This window comes from Andrographis paniculata, unplaced genomic scaffold (genome assembly GCF_009805555.1).
Source record: "Andrographis paniculata isolate CXL003 unplaced genomic scaffold, ASM980555v1 Contig79END, whole genome shotgun sequence".
Classification (NCBI taxonomy): domain Eukaryota; kingdom Viridiplantae; phylum Streptophyta; class Magnoliopsida; order Lamiales; family Acanthaceae; genus Andrographis; species Andrographis paniculata.
In genome coordinates, this window is record NW_026137616.1 from 1923094 (window position 1) to 1940493 (window position 17400).

The following is a 17400-nucleotide window of genomic DNA, read 5'->3' on the forward strand; positions in this document are numbered from 1 at the left end:
AAAAGTATATTCAATTCAAAATTTTATATAATTCAATACTTTAAATAATAAATCAATTCACAACTAGAGATTGAATAGTTACGATAATAAGAGAAATTATAAATAAATTAGGGCAAAAGAGGGCAACTATTTAAATCCCAAACCCTCAAAAATTTATTTCAATCCCAAATCCAACTCCAACTCAAAGTTGCCCATATGGATAGGCCCGGAGTGTTATTTGAAATCTTAGTGAAAAATTTCTCTCTGTTTTTCTTGAAAAAAAATATTAATCCAAGGACCGTAACGATTTGAATTAAATTAATTTCAACTTAAAAATCAATTAAAATTTTTAGTATAACGGACCGATTATGAGTCAGACCATGAAAATATGCTCATTAGCATAGCGGTCCAGGTCGATGGGCCCAAATTGATTCTAAATTATTAAGTCGAGAGAGAATCCATCTGATGACTCGTAACTAAACTCAGATCTATTTTTTAAATTGGTCCCCATTCTGGACTAGATTAAAAACAAGCTGGATCCGATCCGGGTCCAAGTCGACCCGGCCCACTTGAGCTCAAACATCTCATACAACATTATCATTACATTACAAGCAAGTATTCATAGCATCCAACAAGACAGACAACAACTCCAAATATTTACATTACAATAACAATTCAAATTCACATTCAAATTCAAATTCAAATGAAGACATCAGATGAGAATCAGCATCCAAACCAATCTTTTAAACTCACTCACTCACTATTAATCGATCATCAATCCATATCCCATCATCCCTTCCTTCCTTTCTCAAAATCAAATGTATATATAATTTGTATGTTGCTGTAATAAAAAATGACTTACAAGATCCAAAGAAATTCTCTGTCATTGATCTTCATCCCCACCCTTGGAAGCTCTGTACTGCTGAACAACTAATATCGAACCACTGCAAAGATCGAAGTCTGACGACGCCAAGAAATCGCCCACCTTCCCCAGCTCCGGGCACTCCTCCCAATCGCTCATCCCGTTCGTCAAAACGCAGCTCCCCCCGCTCCCTTTCCCCACAATGAACATCGAATACATTTCCGACATGTCTCTCAGCTCCGACGCCGTCTGCCTCCCGTCCTCCACGTATTTCTCGACGTACCCTACAACACCCGACGTCACGTAGCTGCATTTGTCGATGGTAACCGGTCGTTAGAACAAAAAAAATCTCGATTCATGATCAATGCGCGAATATATTGAATCAAGCTATTTGAAACGTCGAAATCGGGAGGATACCTGTTAAAGAAGTCGGTCATGGCAGCGTTGTCTGCGTCATACTCCGATGCATGGTTCGTGATCGCCATCAACAAATCCTCTTCGTTATGAGCAACGTCTATTTCCCTATTCTCCATCGGCATCGTCCTATGGAGGAACCGGATCACCGTGAGGTTGATGTGATGGTGCATCCCGATGCGTTTACTGAGCCCCAACGCTTCACGATCATCCGGACCACCAAAAAACAGCAAAGCCATGTGTTGCAACGAGCCAGTTCCCGACATATGGGACATGCTAGCAGTTAGCCCACGGTCGACGAGGATGCCGACCGAACACTTGGCGTGGCACAGAACTTTCTGGTTTGTAGCCCTGATGCCCTCCTTGCCAGATTCGAGCTTCCCGTCGATTCTCTGGTGCTTGTGAAACGGTAGGATGATGATAGAGGATCTTTTGTCCTCTGCAAATTCGCACACATCGGCGTACATGGTAGCGAAAGGTGCGACAATCTTGGCTTGATGGATAAGTAGCCCAGTTTCGGCGTAAAAGATATCCACGGCTTCATTAATTTCCACCACGTCATTTCCGCCATAATTATCATCGTCGCTGAGTTCATCTTCCTCCTTTTGATTGTAAAGTAAGTTCTTTTTGGTCCTTTCCGGTAGCTCGATTAAATGCATCAAGTAAGGAGTAATAGCAACGGATTCAGACCCTCTACAACTCGAAATCAGTCCTATCATGGTCGCCACGGGACGAGGACCATGCACACAAGCCAGCAGTTTTAATTCACTCTCAGGCGATTGAAATTCGAAAGCTATATGCTTATAACCAAAGATCTCAGTCTCTCTCCTTACCATGAAGGCTATTACAGGTCCCCAAATCAGTGAGTTTATTACCACGGCTATTATCATCAGGTTGTAGAATACCTGGCTTGACATTACCTGCAACAAATAAAAACATTCGATTTCCCATTTCAGCGCATCTTAGCATTGCTGCCACAGTTGAACTTGTTCTTAGATATCTTATAGAACTATATTGTAAACTTCTTTTCGCTATTCAAGTGAGATGATCATTTAACAATTCTAATGATAATGAAAAGGAATTGATGATAATTGCAAGTAAAGACGCTTACGGTACTCTCCAAGCCAACGGACAGAGCAAGCAAGTCGACATGGCCTTTCAAGTTCATCAAGAAAGCGAGAAGTACGGCTTCATTTGGGGGGATTTTGAGGTGAAGGCAAGCAGCTATTGTGCCAGTTACTTTGCCTCCAATGCTCAGAAGTATAATGATCATAACTATGGCAAAGTTTCGGAAAGAATTGATAAGTGTAATGTCCGCCTTGAATCCACTATACCCCAAGTACAGGGGAAGAACGAAGTTGTGGACAAAATACGAAAGCTTATTCAAGAGTGTCCGGTATGACTTGCCGCCCCTTGGAAATGTCGCGCCAATGAGAAAACAAGCAACCACACTGCTGAATCCCATTGTTTCGAGAATGGTGGCACCGCTGAATAAGATAGCCAGAAGAACAGACATTCCTGTGCTCCTCAGGTACTTTAGATTCCTGTGTCTCTTATTGAGCCAATCCGATAAGTGCATGTTAAGGAGGATAACCGATATAATCACAATGAAATGCAGGATGCCGTAAAAGAACCACTTAAGGCCATTGTAGCGGTGCTTCTGCTTGGAAATGATGATCAACAAAAACACAGCATAAGCGTCGGCCACAAGGGAAGAGGATATAGCCAACCTCCCAATGTCAGTACTTGCAAACCGGAGATCATGCGCCAGACGCAACACGAAAGGCGACGCCGTGTTCGACAAGATTATGGAGAGCGTTAAGGCCATCACAGCCACAGAGCCATGGCCTCCTATCTCTTGGAATATAAAAGTGGTCACAGATAAGGCAAAAACGGTGCAGATGAAGCTGCTTGAGCAAGAAATGATGAAGGCCTCGCGTAAGTTGCGCCTTAAATAAGGGACATCAGTCTCCAGCCCAATCAGGAACATGATGATGATTCTGGAGTAGAGAGCCATGGTTTCATAGTAGTCAGTAGAAGAAATGGTGAAGAAGAAACCCTTTACCCCATCTATGTGTGATAAACCGGATGGCCCCAGCACGAATCCTGCCTGTGGTCAGCCAAAAAATGCAATGTCAGAACCCTAATTTGTGGATTGAAATAGACAATTAGACACAAAAAATTTCTCACCAAAATTTGGGAATTGAATCGAATGCTGTATGTATGTATATCCACATGTGTTCTGGTGACGTACTTACGAGGATTTGCGCGACGGGCGCCGGCTGCCCCAAGGGTTTGAGCAGAAGCTGGAAGAAATGCGAGATGACAAGCAGACAGGAAACCTGCGTGCCCATGGCGAGGATGGGGTTGAAAAGCTCCTCCTTGCTGAAGCAATCGCCATCGTGGTCCATTCTTCTCCGACGGCCGCGATTGATTGCTTCCTTCTTGAAGCGAAATCAACGAGCTAAAAATCCAAAATACAAATTAAAAACACGCCAGACCTAGACAGGGATAATCCTGGCATCAAACAGGGTCGGCTATGGCGCTGCAGCAGTAGCACCGGTAGTATTCGTTCTTTGTCTTCTTTTTCTGATTCCGATTCTTCTTTTTCTTCTTCCTCCTCCCACAATCGCTTCTGCGACATTCTAGTCTGGTCTCTCCGACGCTGGTTTGCTAATTTTAGGCTGTGGAGATGATGAAGAAAAGAAAAGGAAATCCGTTGGGACTGCAGGCGGTTTGCTGAAATAACCCTTCTGTATTTAGCCATGGATGGGCGTGTTTGGCGGATGGCAAGTTGGCAACACAATATCCACTTCTTGTACTCTCCTCCTGCTTATCTACATCAAATTACACAATGTTAGATTTTAATATTTCTTTCTTTTTTTTTTTAATCAAAATCTATTCTTTGAATTTCTATTTATATCAACCCTTCATTTAAAACATAAATAAAGTCATTAATAATTATAAGCGTACAAACTTACGCCCAAACATAGCCCATGTTCACATACAGTATTTTGTTCAAGAGTTTCTATAGTAGACAACAATTCTTACAAAAATATATCTAATTTCTAATATCAAATATTAGATACAATAATGATTTCTAAAGAAAATTGCAAAATCTGCATGTTGAATTATCATTTTTAAATATATATATATATTTTTTCACTTTCACAATTTAAAACATTACTAGTACTACAAAAATTATGTTTATCTTTAGGCGCCGAAAAACGCCGTATGCGCTTTCGTGTCATGACCAGCTCATACATGGACGTCGTCGTTGCTTGTATCATCGCCCACGTAATCATAGGACAATTGGTTCAATTGGATAAAATTGAAAAAAAAAAAAAAAAAAAAACAAACAAACAAACAAACCCGGGAAGAAATTGTTTTTCGACGCTAATGGGCAAAGATAATGACCGAGGTATATATCCACGTATACACTGGATATGACACAAAGGCCCATATGACAGTCACTTGCGTTTTTTCAGCATCATAAATAAAAAATAATGTCGGAAGTATATGTCATAAATTGTAAAAATAAAAAAAATATATATATTCAAAATAATAATGGGATCTAAATACAGGACATTTTTATTTTTTGCAATTTTTCCTTATTTTTATTGTAAAACCAAAACACAATACTAAAGAAAGACATGTATAAACAAAAGCTTTAATGGTGCTGAAAAATTGCCAAATATATTATAACACATAAGCTACAGACATACCATAAGAAGCAAAGGGTGGTTTGTTCAAGGAACACTACTTGCATCCTCTAACTTGGGGGATAAATGTTTCTGCATTGCTAATGTAGAGTCGCGGGTGAACCGCTTCTGCATCATTAGTACATATGGATATCCGATTGCTGATAGGATGTGGTCAGGCTTCGAAAATGAAAGTATTTCATACCAAACATTGTTCTTCTCATCCATTGTGATCGAGAAGCGTTCTTCGCCTGCCTGCATTCCATACCAACCATTCATTGGCCACACATAGCAATAGAATTTGAAACAACAACAATAATAATCAAGAATTAAAGTAGCTATAACAGTGTCTTGACTGTGCACATGATGGAATTAAAGTATTCCTAGTTTGTTCTGATATGTGAATCTTGTTAGTTCGAAGGGCTCAGTTTGGACAATACCAAATGGGGCCAAAAGAGACAGCTCATTTAAGGTTCACCTTGTTCTTAGCTATGATTGTTTTGATTTTTTACGCGACACGATCTGTCCAAGAAAACACCATATCCTTTAGGAATGGCTTCCATAATCCATACATTTTCGTGAACTATATCATCAGCAATAGATCTATGACTCTTGATTTCAGTCAATATTTATATAAGCAACCGCAGGATACAACTTTAAATGATCCACATCCATGCTACAAAATCATTGTCCAAAATTTGATTTAATAGAGTAAAGCTAAACCACAGGTATTGTATGTTTTTCGAAGGTTTGTTCTCATGATCATCTAATCTTACAGGAAACAGTAATTGCCATACAGAATTCGGAAATGGGAAGAACTAGGAGCATATTTGAAATAATATCTTTCATGTCCATTACCATATTGAAATATGAAGAGAGGGATCATAAACAGCATCATGATTGAAAATCGAAAGATAAATTACCAGGAGATGTCCTCGAAGAGTTCCACTGCCAAAACTAAACGAAGCCGCGTCAAAATTTGAGTTTCTGGATTCATCAACATATATAACCTGTAATGGCATCATGAGCCATGGGAAAATTGCCTTGCTACACACACAGATCTTCGTCCCACTCTGAATAGGAGTCTTTGGATCGACAAATGCCCAATTCAAACTAAAATGCCTGCAAAACAACAACAATCAGTTCCGAATTGCAATCAACATAATGCTATTGACTTCATGGCTTTCGCGAAACATAACCTCCAATTCTGCAGAGCACTCTTGCCTTTCTCGAAAGTGTCGAGACCTGAGCCAACTAACACACGAGCATGGTTTACAAAGAAACTACTGCCTGATAGCTTCTCTTTTAGTGTAACTACAGGTTCAGCTGTAGCACCATTATAATTACTGTGATAATTGAAGGAACCAGACCTGTTGAGGAAGCCATGAGAGGTGCAATTGTAAGCATTCAAAAATAACATAAGAAAGGTATATATAATATATAAATCAAAGAGCAGGAAAAGTTACATTGCAATGCAGGCTTTCTGTTCTTTCTGAGATGGACGAGACCAGCACAAGAAAATCATCTTTATCTGCAGTTCCTAGCACAGACATTTGTGTAGCAAAGATAAGAGCAACAACAACAAAAACGTAGGGAAGATCGAATTAGGCGAGGCTAAAAACAAATTATTTCCAATATGAACATGAGTTTAAACACTTATATCTATATAATCCTAAACCTCAGCAGCTTACTAATTGATTGTGAGCTGCGATGACATGAAAATGAATTTGCATCCATTGACAAGCAAAAAATAAAAAAATAAAAAATAAAAATAATATGTGCTTGAGTCTTCAATTGATTTAATAAGATGCATAAATCTCTGCAGAAAATAATTGCACGGAGAAAGACCAAATTGAAGAGGAAACAACCAACAAACACACATACCTTACCAAATTTGGAGAAAGTCGAAGCAGAAAGGAAGAGCTGTTGAAGACGACGATGGACTTCAATCTTGGGCCGGGCTGGTAGATAATTCGGCTATTTGAGAATATTATAATTGGGCCGGGCCACAAATTGGGCTTTCTGAGCATAGTGTATTTGCGCTTGAGTGATATATTTAATTGGGCTTTTGTTAATTTAATCGTAGTTCTATTTATAAAAATTCATTTATTTTATTTTATTTTAATTTTTCAGAAATTTTGGTTAGAACGAAGAACCAATCATCGCTTCTGCTATCTTCATAGGCCAGAAAACGCCGCCGTCGACGACGACGAAAACGCAGTACAGTGCGCCGGCCGAGTAGAGGAGCTAATGTTGACGGCGGCGGCGAGCTGCTCGGCGATATCATCTCCTTCGATTTATTTTCGTCGAGCTTCAAATCTTTCTTCTGCTACTGCTACTGTTGCTGCTTCTCATTCCCTTTGCGCTGTTTCTCTTCCCCAATTCAAGGTTTGAGTTCCTGATTTCTCTCTTTTCTCCCTTTTCTCCCTCATATTTTTCATTTTTTGTGTGGCCGTGCGTTTGAATTGCTGCCAATTGGTGGTGCTTGCAAGTTTGTAACTGATTTTTGCCGGTGGGCAGGGGAATGTGTTGATTCGAGTTAGTTGCGTGTCGGAGCGCAGTGAGCAAGCCGACCAAACCGAGGCTGAAACTGTGTCATCGCCTTCTTCGTCGGAAACGCCGTCTTCTTCTGCTACTGTTGATGGCGATGATGATTCAGGCGTTTCAGTTTACAAATGGTTAGTAGGTCTGGGAGGAATTGGGTTTTTGGAGACTGGATATTTGACTTACCTGAAGCTCGCCGACACGGACGCGTTCTGCCCGACGGGAGGGGGCTCTTGCACCTCCATCCTCACCAGTGATTACTCTAATGTCTTTGGTACTCCTCTGGCCTTAGTTGCTCTTGAAGTTGAAATTGCGTAGTAATAATGTTTGCTTTGTGCATCTGAATTTAATTTTGTAAATCTAGGGCATAAGGATTGTTGCATTTCATGCAATACCTGTTGAATGGAGAATTCTGTGCTCTGGTTGGAAATGCTGAAATCAATTGCCATTCTGTATCTTCTGTGCTTGCCTGCTGAATTAATACATGCTTTAACAATGAATGAAACCTGCTAATAGTATCTTCTTTGTGTCAATTGAATCTCTTTTGCATAATGCGTCACAAGCTCTTCTTGATATTTCTAGTTGAACATTTATGTTGGTTTTAGGGGTTTTTCTCTTGGCACATGTTTATGCATATTCACTCGGCGGTGATATTCCTGTTTGATGATCCCTATATTTGTTATTTTCTTTCTTTCCTTTTCTATTTTTCATATATCTTTTTTTGTTCTGTACTATTTTCTGGTGCAAATTAAGAAGAATCTTAACATCCATGCTTTTCACTTTAGGCATCCCTCTTCCATTGATTGGCATGCTTGTATATGGTCTAGTCACGGCTGTTGGCTTCCAATTGGGTGGTACGGAAAGGACATTTGAGACGCAGAAAACTTCTGGTGAAATTATCTTACTTGGAGTAACTAGTTCCATGGCAGTTGCTAGTGCATATTTCTTGTACATTCTGAATACTGAATTTGTTGGAGAACTGTGTATATATTGTTTGACATCAGCGATATTATCCTTCAGCTTATTCTTCATCACCCTAAAGGTTTTTCTCTCACATGATCACTATTCTTTCTTTTGAAAATGTTAAGAGATTTGTGCTATGACTAACAATCGCAGAGAATTTTTGGTTCGATTTGCAGAGGTTTAGGCTACAAGAACTACAAAGTGTATTGGGCTTGCAGCTATTCATAGCTTGTCTGGTCGTTGTTAGTTTGACTGCATCTTATAATGTTGCACAACCAGGCCCCTCAAGGTAACTAAATGCTTCAATCATATCCTTAAGTGATGGCTTTTTAAGATAAATTGAGGTGTGCTATAATAAAAGGTAGGTTTGTTTGCTTTGGCTTTTTTGTTGGCTGGTCATTTGATGGTTGCATTGGGACATTTGTATGTGAGTTTGCCTTATATAGTATGCGGGTATACTCCTAAATCAACCATATCCTTGTCACATAGAAATGTGCTCACTTTCTCCTTTTACCCGTCATCTAAAAATATTCATATTTACTATTTTAGTAAAAAAATCATATTTTTTGTATTTTTTTTATTATAAAAGCAAAAAGAAACAATAAATACACACCCATATTAAAACATACACCCAAAGGTTTGCGCACATTTTAGGTGATGGAGAGAGTATTTAAAGTTTGCTCACATTAAGCTATAGTGAAAAAAGAATAAAATAAAATAAAGTCATCCCAAGCTCTCCTTGTAAAGGTCTGTGTCACAATAAGGACTGTGGGGAAAGGATATTACTCACATAGTCTGAACAAAATACAAATGGTCATTTTTATGTTGAGGGTATTTGTGCTTTGCAGAAAAGGAATATTAATGTGAAGAAAATGTTATCATATTTTCATATTAAAATATTGACTGAGTATACAAATATATCTATTACATTAGAAGATTTATATTTACTATAATAATTTATAGTCAAATATTAATATTTAATTAAAATTTAAACTTTGAAACACTATAATAACCAATGAAAATAGAGTAATTTTGAAGATTTCTAGAATATGGACAACACAATCCATTTATACATGCTTGAGTGATTATTGCATTTCTCCTTATTACTCTATTTTCTTTTGAGTATAGATTTTAAACACTGAAATTTTTGGATGCTTCTCTAGTGATTTGTATATTTCAATTCTACTGCCTCCCTCTAAGTTTATGTTTGATTCTCTTTGCTGTCTCATTGATCATTGATATAGATGTCTGCATATAATCTAATTCTCGGGTTAGATTTGTATGTGTTCAGTAATTCATTGATGATTTAGACAATGGCCTCAAGGCACATTTATGGTATTTGAGAAAATAGCTTGATATTCCTATAGGTGGCAAGCACATAGCTGTTAGCTTTTATCTTTTATCCTTTTAACGTCTATGCTATACATCTTTATTAACTATGCTCCATGCTTTTTCAAGATCAATAAATTTTCGAAATATGTCTAAATGTTGTCTTCAGAATGCTTACATGGGCATATGGTTAATTTATAATTCTCAGATTTCTTTTTCCTTTTCCAACCTTATTGTTTTTTTCTCCATTCATTATGCCTTTTCTTATTATGGAAACTTACCAAAATTACTCTCATTATTATTTTTAGCTGAGTTATACAATACTGAGGGATGTCTGTTGTGGAATAAGATGGCAAAATTGTGTGTGAAGTTATAATTAACTAGAAAGCATTGCTGTAGTAACACAATAAATGAGCCAATCTATTTTCCAATTATTTAACCTGCGATTATTTTCTATGGTTGCTTCACATTTGTTAACCCCATGGCAATGGTTGTTTCGAACTATTCAAACCTTAAATATCTCCTTACTGTTTGTCCATGTGTCATCCCATAGATTTGTCCACAATCTGTTTTGAACTTTTGATTAGGAAATTGTCTGCAGCATATACTTCGCGAGCATCTGCACTGTTGATTTCTGTGTTAATTTCATTATCATATGTTTGATAGATTGGCAGATATTGAAATTCCATATTTTGAAACGGAGGTCCAAACAAAATCAAGTCCTTTGGCGATTTCTCTAGCTAATCATCTACGTTCAATTGGAGCCAAATTATATGGAGCTTTTTGGTGTACACATTGCCATGAACAGAAGGAGGTACTGTTAGGAAACTATGGATCTCATTTAAGTGAATAGTTAAAACTTTCAATTTTTTATGCAAGCAATATATACATACATATATATATATATAAACTAGCATTCTAACCCAACCTTCTAGAATCCAAATCCTAATCAAGATAGATTCTTACTGTGGAAATATACTTGATGCTTCAGGTACTTTTATTAAAATTAAAATTCAATCCTATATCCATGTATAATAATATTTATATATAAAAACATCCTTAAAACTTTTTACTTCTCTATATTATGGGATCATGATAGTACACCTTTGGCAGTTCTGGTTCGATGTAGATAAACCCGCAAGCAAGATGGGTATGATTGCTCATTTTTCTGTAGATTATATATTATTAGTGTATTAAACTCCATTCTCTACTAAAAAAATCAAAGATCCATAGAGTGAAATCGGTGTGTTTCTTTGATGAGTTTGTTATTAAAATAATGTATGATTGAATGATTTGTGAAAGGAGAAAATGTATTTTTTTTTTGGAAACGCAGGGTCCAAATAGTACAGATCTGGGGTTTTGAGGTAAAAGAAACAAACCCCCGATATCTTGGCGGGCAACTAGCCAATGACCTTAATATTATTGCTTGTAGTGAAAACCTCAATAGTTGAACTATGATACTTGAGTAAAGGAAGTAAATGTAACAATTCATGTGCTAACTATTTTTTTTATCAAATTTATTGGATTGTGATATTGGAAGATATTCGGACGTGAAGCTGCAAAATTATTGGACTACATAGAGTGCTTCCCTGATGGAGCAAGCAAAGAAACTAAAGTGGCTAAGGCATGTCAGGATGCTAAAATTGAAGGGTTCCCAACCTGGATTATTAATGGTCAGGTATGTATGCATGATATCTTTCTTCCATAGATGTATGAAGAATTCCTGACCTATTTTCGTGTTTTCGATAACTTTTTTTTTTTTTTTTCTGGCCTTTCAAACTCTCTCATCTATGCTATATATTATATATTCTCTGCTACCATTTTGGACCTGTCGATTATACTTAAATCTGCTGCAGGTTTTGAATGGGGAGCAGCAGTTGTCGGAGCTAGCTGCAATATCTGGATTTCAACCTGAAAAGCTTACTGAATCAAGATAAAAAATTTCGATATTGTCCACAGTTTTTGTGCCCTGCTCTGCATCTACATTATTAGTAGCTTATCTTGGTAGGCAATGCAGATGCAATATAGGTATCCCGGGGAATGGAATCTGTTATTTCCAGTAAGCATTTCCTTTTGTAGAAAGATCCAACAGGGATGGAAGATCAGTGGAAGATGATCGAGGGAGCAAGATAAAGTAACTTTGACGTCTCTAGTTAGTTTTTGCTGTTAAAACTGTATCTGTTACTCGACACTACTCTTGTATATATACACACATATATATTGAAGATGAGGATTGTGCTGATTCATTTTTCCCACCTTCCAGTAGAAACATTGAACAATTCAAAATTAAATATCAGTGAATTCTCTCTAGATCCATATATAAGCATCATAAAATGATACATCTATGGTTTAAACTCAATATATCTACATCATAGTTCATTGTTCAATAGCTCGACATTGTGCTGATATTTTGTACCATTCAACCTATTTCTTTTACGACTGTTAAATAAATAACGTTATTAGTTGATTCAACAACAATATTTTTAACCAGATTCAACACATAATTCTCTCATATTACACACATGCACATTCGTATTCATTTTACTTCAATATATTAGAAGGGCCTCAGCTACATTCCAACCAAGCGTGTGAACCAGTAATCTGTATTATTATCAGCTTTTTCAAAATTTCTACATATTAAAAATTCCTCAGACTCCATAGTAATGTCATTAAATACTTTCCCGATTGTTGCAATAACTTTACAATATACCTGTTCAGTTCCTGAGATGGCATCCCTGAATGGGAGGTTAGCTTTGACGAGAAACGATATTGGTGCGAAATCCTTACCCACGATAGTCCACTACAATGCAAATCCAAAATGACTTAGTTCCATAAGTCCCATTCAAACAACATTATTAACTTCCTATTGGCGAGAACCTACTTTATGCACTGGTAAGGCTACATTCTGTTTTTTCTTTTTTTTTTTAAGCTCGGGTTTCTTTATAGTATTTAGTTAAGTCCTCATGTAAAGTTCACCTACAGGTGTTTTACTTTAATTTTGTTCATTTCCATTCTTTGATTCACTTCTAGTTTCCACGGCTAGCTATACCAAGACTGTATAGAGAGGCGTGCAGCCGTAGATAGAATTTCTAATTTTGATCACTCTGTATGCAGAACATAGTATTAATAATGAGTCAAAACTAATGAGTCACTCATATAGTATTAATTACTTTCTAAGCTCTCAGCACGAATTCTAGTAATCTAACATAGCATGAGTGAATTATGTTAGTTTTGATGGCTAAAACATATTGGGAGACTAACATTGCCACAAGTTAAATTCAAATTGAAAATTCAGCACTATTTGGATCACAACTAAAATAATTGCTCAAATAAAACTAACTTGCAATGGACATATATTCATATATTTTGTGGCACTAGATATGCATGCATGTATGTGTACAGTAAATAAGATTATCGTATATTGATTTACCATATTGCAAACTAGACCTTGTACTCGTGTACACGCAGCCATTTTGTGGAAGACCATTTATTCCCCTTTATGACAGGGCAGCCACCTGCAAGAGAACATATCTATAAGCATGTTGGTACGATACTGCCGTGGTAAGTTGCATTTTCAGAAGTCGGTTGCAATATCTCATCAAATTCTAGTCATTGAGCTTAATAAATCTTTGGGCAATTAACTCATTAGCATATTCCCACAATCTTTTATGTACATTGTTGAAAATTATACCACAAGAATGATTACTTAACCTATTAGTGTTACCAACCTTAAATTGGGGAAGTAAAATAGATTTTGTTAGGGTGTGTTTGTTTGGGGGTTTGGATTTAATTTCCACTAATTCATTCTATTTTTTCCCCCAAAAAACATCAAATCAAACGCCTATTTTTCATTTTTTATATCATACTAAATATCATTTTTTTCATTCAAAACATCACATTAACACCTATTTATATCACATCATACAACTATTTAAATTCAAAATTTTTACTATTCAAATCTCAACTCAAAATCCAAACCCCCAAACAAACACACCCTAATTAATCCATTCGGGACGGATAATTATGTCACTATTCTTTTTTTTAATGTTTGGTAACTTATGCATCATATATAATAAACAATTTTATTCATCCACAATTTTATTACTTCAATAAATAATGATCTTTTCATATTTTCTTTAATAAATTCCTTACAATACTCGTACTTTACTTTTTTAATGTACCCTACTTTATTAATTTATTTCAATATAAATTTATTTATATAGATTAAAAATTATTAAAACTAAATCTAATAATTTGAAAATAAATCAATTTAAATTTTATTATAAATAGAATTATATACTTGTTCACATAAATTTTTAATTAAAAATATTTCACAATATATAATATAATTTTTATATATAAGTAAATATAAGCTATTGTTTATTATTACTCCCTCCGTCCCATATACCATGTCCACGTTGCCTTTTATGTCCGTCCCACATACCATGTCACTTTCCTTTTTTGGAAAATGATTACACACTTTAATTTCATTTTAAATTTTTTAATTTTTTTTAATTTTAATTAAACTAATTAGTTATCTTAATCTTAATTTATAATTATTTATATTATAGAATAATTATTTTCACTAATACATTCTTAATTATTTACTGATTACACCCCTCCTAAAATACAGTGTCTACAGTGTAGCAGACACGGTATCTGGAACGGAGAGAGTAATTTTTTAGGAATAGCAATTGAAAATTAGTGGGGATGCAAAGAGTAAAAAATAGAGTAGAGAACCACGACTAGAACCACAACTAACCGTGCAAGCTCGATGGATCCAACGATGCATCTGGGTTCATGCTCCAGAAAAGCAGTGCATCACCTCTTTTGGGTTTAATTGAAAGCCCTCTTTTTCCACATTCTGAGAGCTCATTCCACCAGGGCACAGAACTAAAGTTCCCTTTGGCAGCTGGAAATACAGTTTCTCCCCCTTCTTCAACATCTGACCTGTAATGCACAATAGAAGCCAAGCATTCAAGGAGCACATGTCAAACAAAGAAATGGGATGTTTTTTGCTTAGGTTTTTGTTTTGTTTTTTTTTTTCTTTAAAGGTCACTTACAAGTACATGAGAACAGTAGCAATGCGCTGGCCCCCATTCTGGGTATTGAATTCATCTGAAAAATAATCGTAGTGTGGCTCGTACTTTTGGCCTACTTCATAGTGGAGAACTTGAAGACCTTCACCATGCTCTGTTCGTCATAAAGGAAAGTGAAAGTATGTTCAGAATGTAAATATTACCAACACATCAAACATGAAACCCAAAAAAGGAGCAGCTATCCAGGACAATTGCTAAATTTAAAGATAATGTAAAAAACATGATACTGATATTGCCCAAAATTGGCTGTTATTACTAAATAGGACTAGCATCGCACTTTTGCTAAGGTATGACGACTGTGATCGAAAATTAAATCTTCAATGATTCACAAGAAGATAAGAAGTTTCTAAAAACATGATGTAACTTATAAGCTTCATGCTTGTAGTTGAGTTCAATCATCAAAAAGATACACATAATGTATTGTCCAATCAAGTTCCACTTTTTACTTGATCCATTGGAATCCCTAAGCAACTCTACATAGTGTCTGATCCACCAGATATGACCCCTAAATGTTTGTAAACATAAAATTTCATTTATGACTTATCAAAGATAATATATTGTTTCTGTTAAGTAATAAGTGCATACCAACAGGGAGAAAGGTAAAATCCGCAATTCTTTTCTCAATTTTCTGCACGATTGCATCACGACCTCTATCAAGAAATGTTCCAAAACTTGTACGCACTCTGCAAGAAAAAATTTCATATGACAAGTAGAAAGAAAAGTAAAAATACATAGAAAATGATTAAAAGTAAAAATACATAGAAAATGATTGACTTTCTTTCAGACTAATATACTTGCAAAACAGACACAAAAAGTAAGCCAAATCAATATTGTCCAAAGGTGGATCTTGGGACAGATCATCTAATATAAGGTCAAATATGAAATTAGGCACTTAAGGAAATTGACGGAACCAATGTTGATTTTATACATGAGTGATATGGAAGCAGCACAAATAGCACCACTGAGAAAAACTTAGATCCAAGCAGGCCACATTAGAATGAATAGTGATCTTGCATTTGTGTGTAAAGTGACATCTGTTTCTGACATTTTGGATCAAGAATTTAAATTCACCCTTATTTATTTTATTAATTATGCTGTCATAGAACTATTTCCACCACTTCCTCATAATAATTTCTATTATTTTACTTGTGGTCCTTCAAGTAAATGTCTTGTTTGAGTATGACTGGACCAGATTATGGCCACAAGACACGTGAGAAAGCTTTTGATTATTTATATGTGTCACACTATCTATGTTGGTAATCATTTTGTTATTCATACAGCGGAGCAGAATTATGAAGAAATTTCAAATAAGGATTGCTGAATATTTAATTATGGATGAGTGTCGGCATACCTGCTATCTACACTTTTCCCAGTGTCAGAATCAACAACAGTCGACTTTTCCATATGTGGCGCTGCAACACTGATAAGATATTCACACTCCTCTTTTGACTGCCATAAAGGATGGAAAGATTTCAGCAAACATAATTGATGTATAAAACCATGCTAACGACTTTCTGAAAAAAATAAAAAACAAAAATTTTCGCAGATGTTCCAAGCTTGATCGTTATCATTATTGTCTCACCATTCCCATGCATTTTTCATGATTAATAACTAATCTTGAGGTGAAAATAAGATAAAAGAATCATCCAATTGTAGCATTTTAATCAAACTCACCTGTCACAGTAATGATTCACTACAGATCAATATCTGAGCAGATAAAAACAGGTCATTTCAACAAAGGATTGATAACTAAGAAGAGATTCGAGTATCAGAAATTACCAAGAAATTATGGAAAACGGAGGCTCTAGGCTCCCATGAAACAATTTCAACCCACTTATCACTACTTTCCCCATCTCCATCACCTCTGAAACAATCAACCAACCCAAAGCACGCAAATAACAATTAAAACCCTAGCTGTAAACAAAACATTCCAGAATTCAACCCGTAGCAGGTCAGCGCGCTTACGATCGAATTAAATTGCGAGCGATGGAATTGATATCGTGGACCTCGGGAGAATCCTTGGAATTGCCGCTGGAAAAGGAGAAAATTCCGAAAGATAAAAAGATCGCAATCAGGAACGATACCATTAGAAGCGCACAAAGAAACGCCGCTTTCCGCAGCGGCGCAATCCTCCCGTAGTGGTGCCTGCTCTTCCCCGCCATAATTGATGGTAAGTCGGCAATTGTTGGACGGCGGAATCCAACAGCTCCTCCGAGTCCGGAATTTGTGAAACCCCCAAAGCGATCATTTTGGGAAGAAGTACAAATACGTACGTACGTACTCTCTCAGTAAGTCAAGTCAAATGGTTGCTGTTCTTGTCGCCAGACAAATTAATATTTTTCCGTCCGTACAGAGTCGGTGAGTTCCACTCGGGCCGGATCGGGCCGGCATTTACATCAATTACATTTTACTACCACATTTTGTACTCTTATCAATTCTAGTGTGTTTATTTTGACAAAAATTTCTTAAATTATAATTTGACTTTGTATTTTTTAAAAATTAAACCAAA

At 36.3% G+C, this 17400-nt stretch overlaps 4 protein-coding genes across 12 annotated transcripts; 1 reads left to right on the forward strand and 3 right to left on the reverse strand.

Moving 5' to 3' along the window:
• Positions 1-618: 618 nt before the first annotated feature.
• LOC127240683 (cation/H(+) antiporter 2-like) lies at positions 619-3708 on the reverse strand. 2 transcript variants are annotated; one of them, XM_051259484.1, is made up of 4 exons: positions 3514-3708; positions 2367-3365; positions 1259-2175; positions 619-1148 (listed from the first exon to the last, which is right to left on the reverse strand). In XM_051259484.1, the coding sequence occupies exons 1-4, from the start codon at positions 3664-3666 to the stop codon at positions 863-865; spliced, it is 2355 nt and encodes a 784-aa protein (XP_051115441.1). In that variant the 5' UTR covers positions 3667-3708; the 3' UTR covers positions 619-862. The 2 variants fall into 2 exon arrangements, with proteins under 2 accessions (XP_051115441.1, XP_051115442.1); XM_051259485.1 differs by having other exon boundaries at positions 3510-3657.
• A 149-nt stretch (positions 3709-3857) lies between these two features.
• LOC127240687 (UPF0548 protein At2g17695) lies at positions 3858-6896 on the reverse strand. 4 transcript variants are annotated; one of them, XM_051259492.1, is made up of 5 exons: positions 6423-6496; positions 6156-6326; positions 5880-6078; positions 4981-5211; positions 3858-4087 (listed from the first exon to the last, which is right to left on the reverse strand). In XM_051259492.1, the coding sequence occupies exons 1-4, from the start codon at positions 6479-6481 to the stop codon at positions 5005-5007; spliced, it is 636 nt and encodes a 211-aa protein (XP_051115449.1). In that variant the 5' UTR covers positions 6482-6496; the 3' UTR covers positions 3858-4087; positions 4981-5004. The 4 variants fall into 4 exon arrangements, with proteins under 4 accessions (XP_051115449.1, XP_051115447.1, XP_051115451.1 ...); XM_051259490.1 differs by having other exon boundaries at positions 3858-4092; XM_051259494.1 differs by lacking the exon at positions 3858-4087 and adding an exon at positions 6841-6896 and having other exon boundaries at positions 4814-5211.
• Positions 6897-7079: 183 nt separating this feature from the next.
• On the forward strand, positions 7080-12034 carry LOC127240684 (thiol-disulfide oxidoreductase LTO1-like). Its single transcript, XM_051259486.1, has 7 exons — positions 7080-7344; positions 7477-7774; positions 8286-8542; positions 8640-8752; positions 10459-10606; positions 11333-11470; positions 11649-12034. The coding sequence occupies exons 1-7, from the start codon at positions 7207-7209 to the stop codon at positions 11727-11729; spliced, it is 1173 nt and encodes a 390-aa protein (XP_051115443.1). The 5' UTR covers positions 7080-7206; the 3' UTR covers positions 11730-12034.
• On the reverse strand, positions 10393-17190 carry LOC127240685 (probable prolyl 4-hydroxylase 10). 5 transcript variants are annotated; one of them, XR_007836352.1, is made up of 9 exons: positions 16857-17187; positions 16671-16755; positions 16243-16340; positions 15477-15574; positions 14856-14985; positions 14555-14742; positions 13223-13307; positions 12503-12592; positions 10393-10411 (listed from the first exon to the last, which is right to left on the reverse strand). XR_007836352.1 is itself a non-coding variant. In XM_051259488.1 (9 exons), exons 1-9 carry the CDS (start codon positions 17051-17053, stop codon positions 12358-12360), a joined length of 990 nt encoding a protein of 329 aa, XP_051115445.1. In that variant the 5' UTR covers positions 17054-17190; the 3' UTR covers positions 11679-12357. The 5 variants fall into 5 exon arrangements, 3 of the variants coding, with proteins under 3 accessions (XP_051115445.1, XP_051115444.1, XP_051115446.1); XR_007836351.1 differs by having other exon boundaries at positions 10398-10416; XM_051259488.1 differs by lacking the exon at positions 10393-10411 and adding an exon at positions 11679-12393 and having other exon boundaries at positions 13240-13307; positions 16857-17190.
• Between the last annotated feature and the right edge of the window lie 210 nt (positions 17191-17400).

Coding starts and splice junctions, on each gene's coding strand:
- LOC127240687 (XM_051259493.1), bottom strand. CDS start 6,689: ATGCAAATTCATTTTCATGTCATCGCAGCTCACAATCAATTA. Junction 6,497..6,647: donor TCGCAGCTCACAATCAATTA/GTAAGCTGCTGA, acceptor TGTCTGTGCTAG/GAACTGCAGATAAAGATGAT. Junction 5,212..5,879: donor CTCTTCGAGGACATCTCCTG/GTAATTTATCTT, acceptor TATGGAATGCAG/GCAGGCGAAGAACGCTTCTC.
- LOC127240684 (XM_051259486.1), top strand. CDS start 7,207: ATGTTGACGGCGGCGGCGAGCTGCTCGGCGATATCATCTCCTTCGATT. Junction 7,775..8,285: donor TGATTACTCTAATGTCTTTG/GTACTCCTCTGG, acceptor TTTTCACTTTAG/GCATCCCTCTTCCATTGATT. Junction 8,753..10,458: donor GCACAACCAGGCCCCTCAAG/GTAACTAAATGC, acceptor TATGTTTGATAG/ATTGGCAGATATTGAAATTC.
- LOC127240685 (XM_051259487.1), bottom strand. CDS start 17,053: ATGGCGGGGAAGAGCAGGCACCACTACGGGAGGATTGCGCCGCTGCGG. Junction 14,986..15,476: donor TTTTACCTTTCTCCCTGTTG/GTATGCACTTAT, acceptor TATGACGAACAG/AGCATGGTGAAGGTCTTCAA. Junction 14,743..14,855: donor GCTACTGTTCTCATGTACTT/GTAAGTGACCTT, acceptor TGTGCATTACAG/GTCAGATGTTGAAGAAGGGG.
- LOC127240683 (XM_051259484.1), bottom strand. CDS start 3,666: ATGGACCACGATGGCGATTGCTTCAGCAAGGAGGAGCTTTTCAACCCC. Junction 3,366..3,513: donor CGCCCGTCGCGCAAATCCTC/GTAAGTACGTCA, acceptor GGCTGACCACAG/GCAGGATTCGTGCTGGGGCC. Junction 1,149..1,258: donor ATGACCGACTTCTTTAACAG/GTATCCTCCCGA, acceptor CGACAAATGCAG/CTACGTGACGTCGGGTGTTG.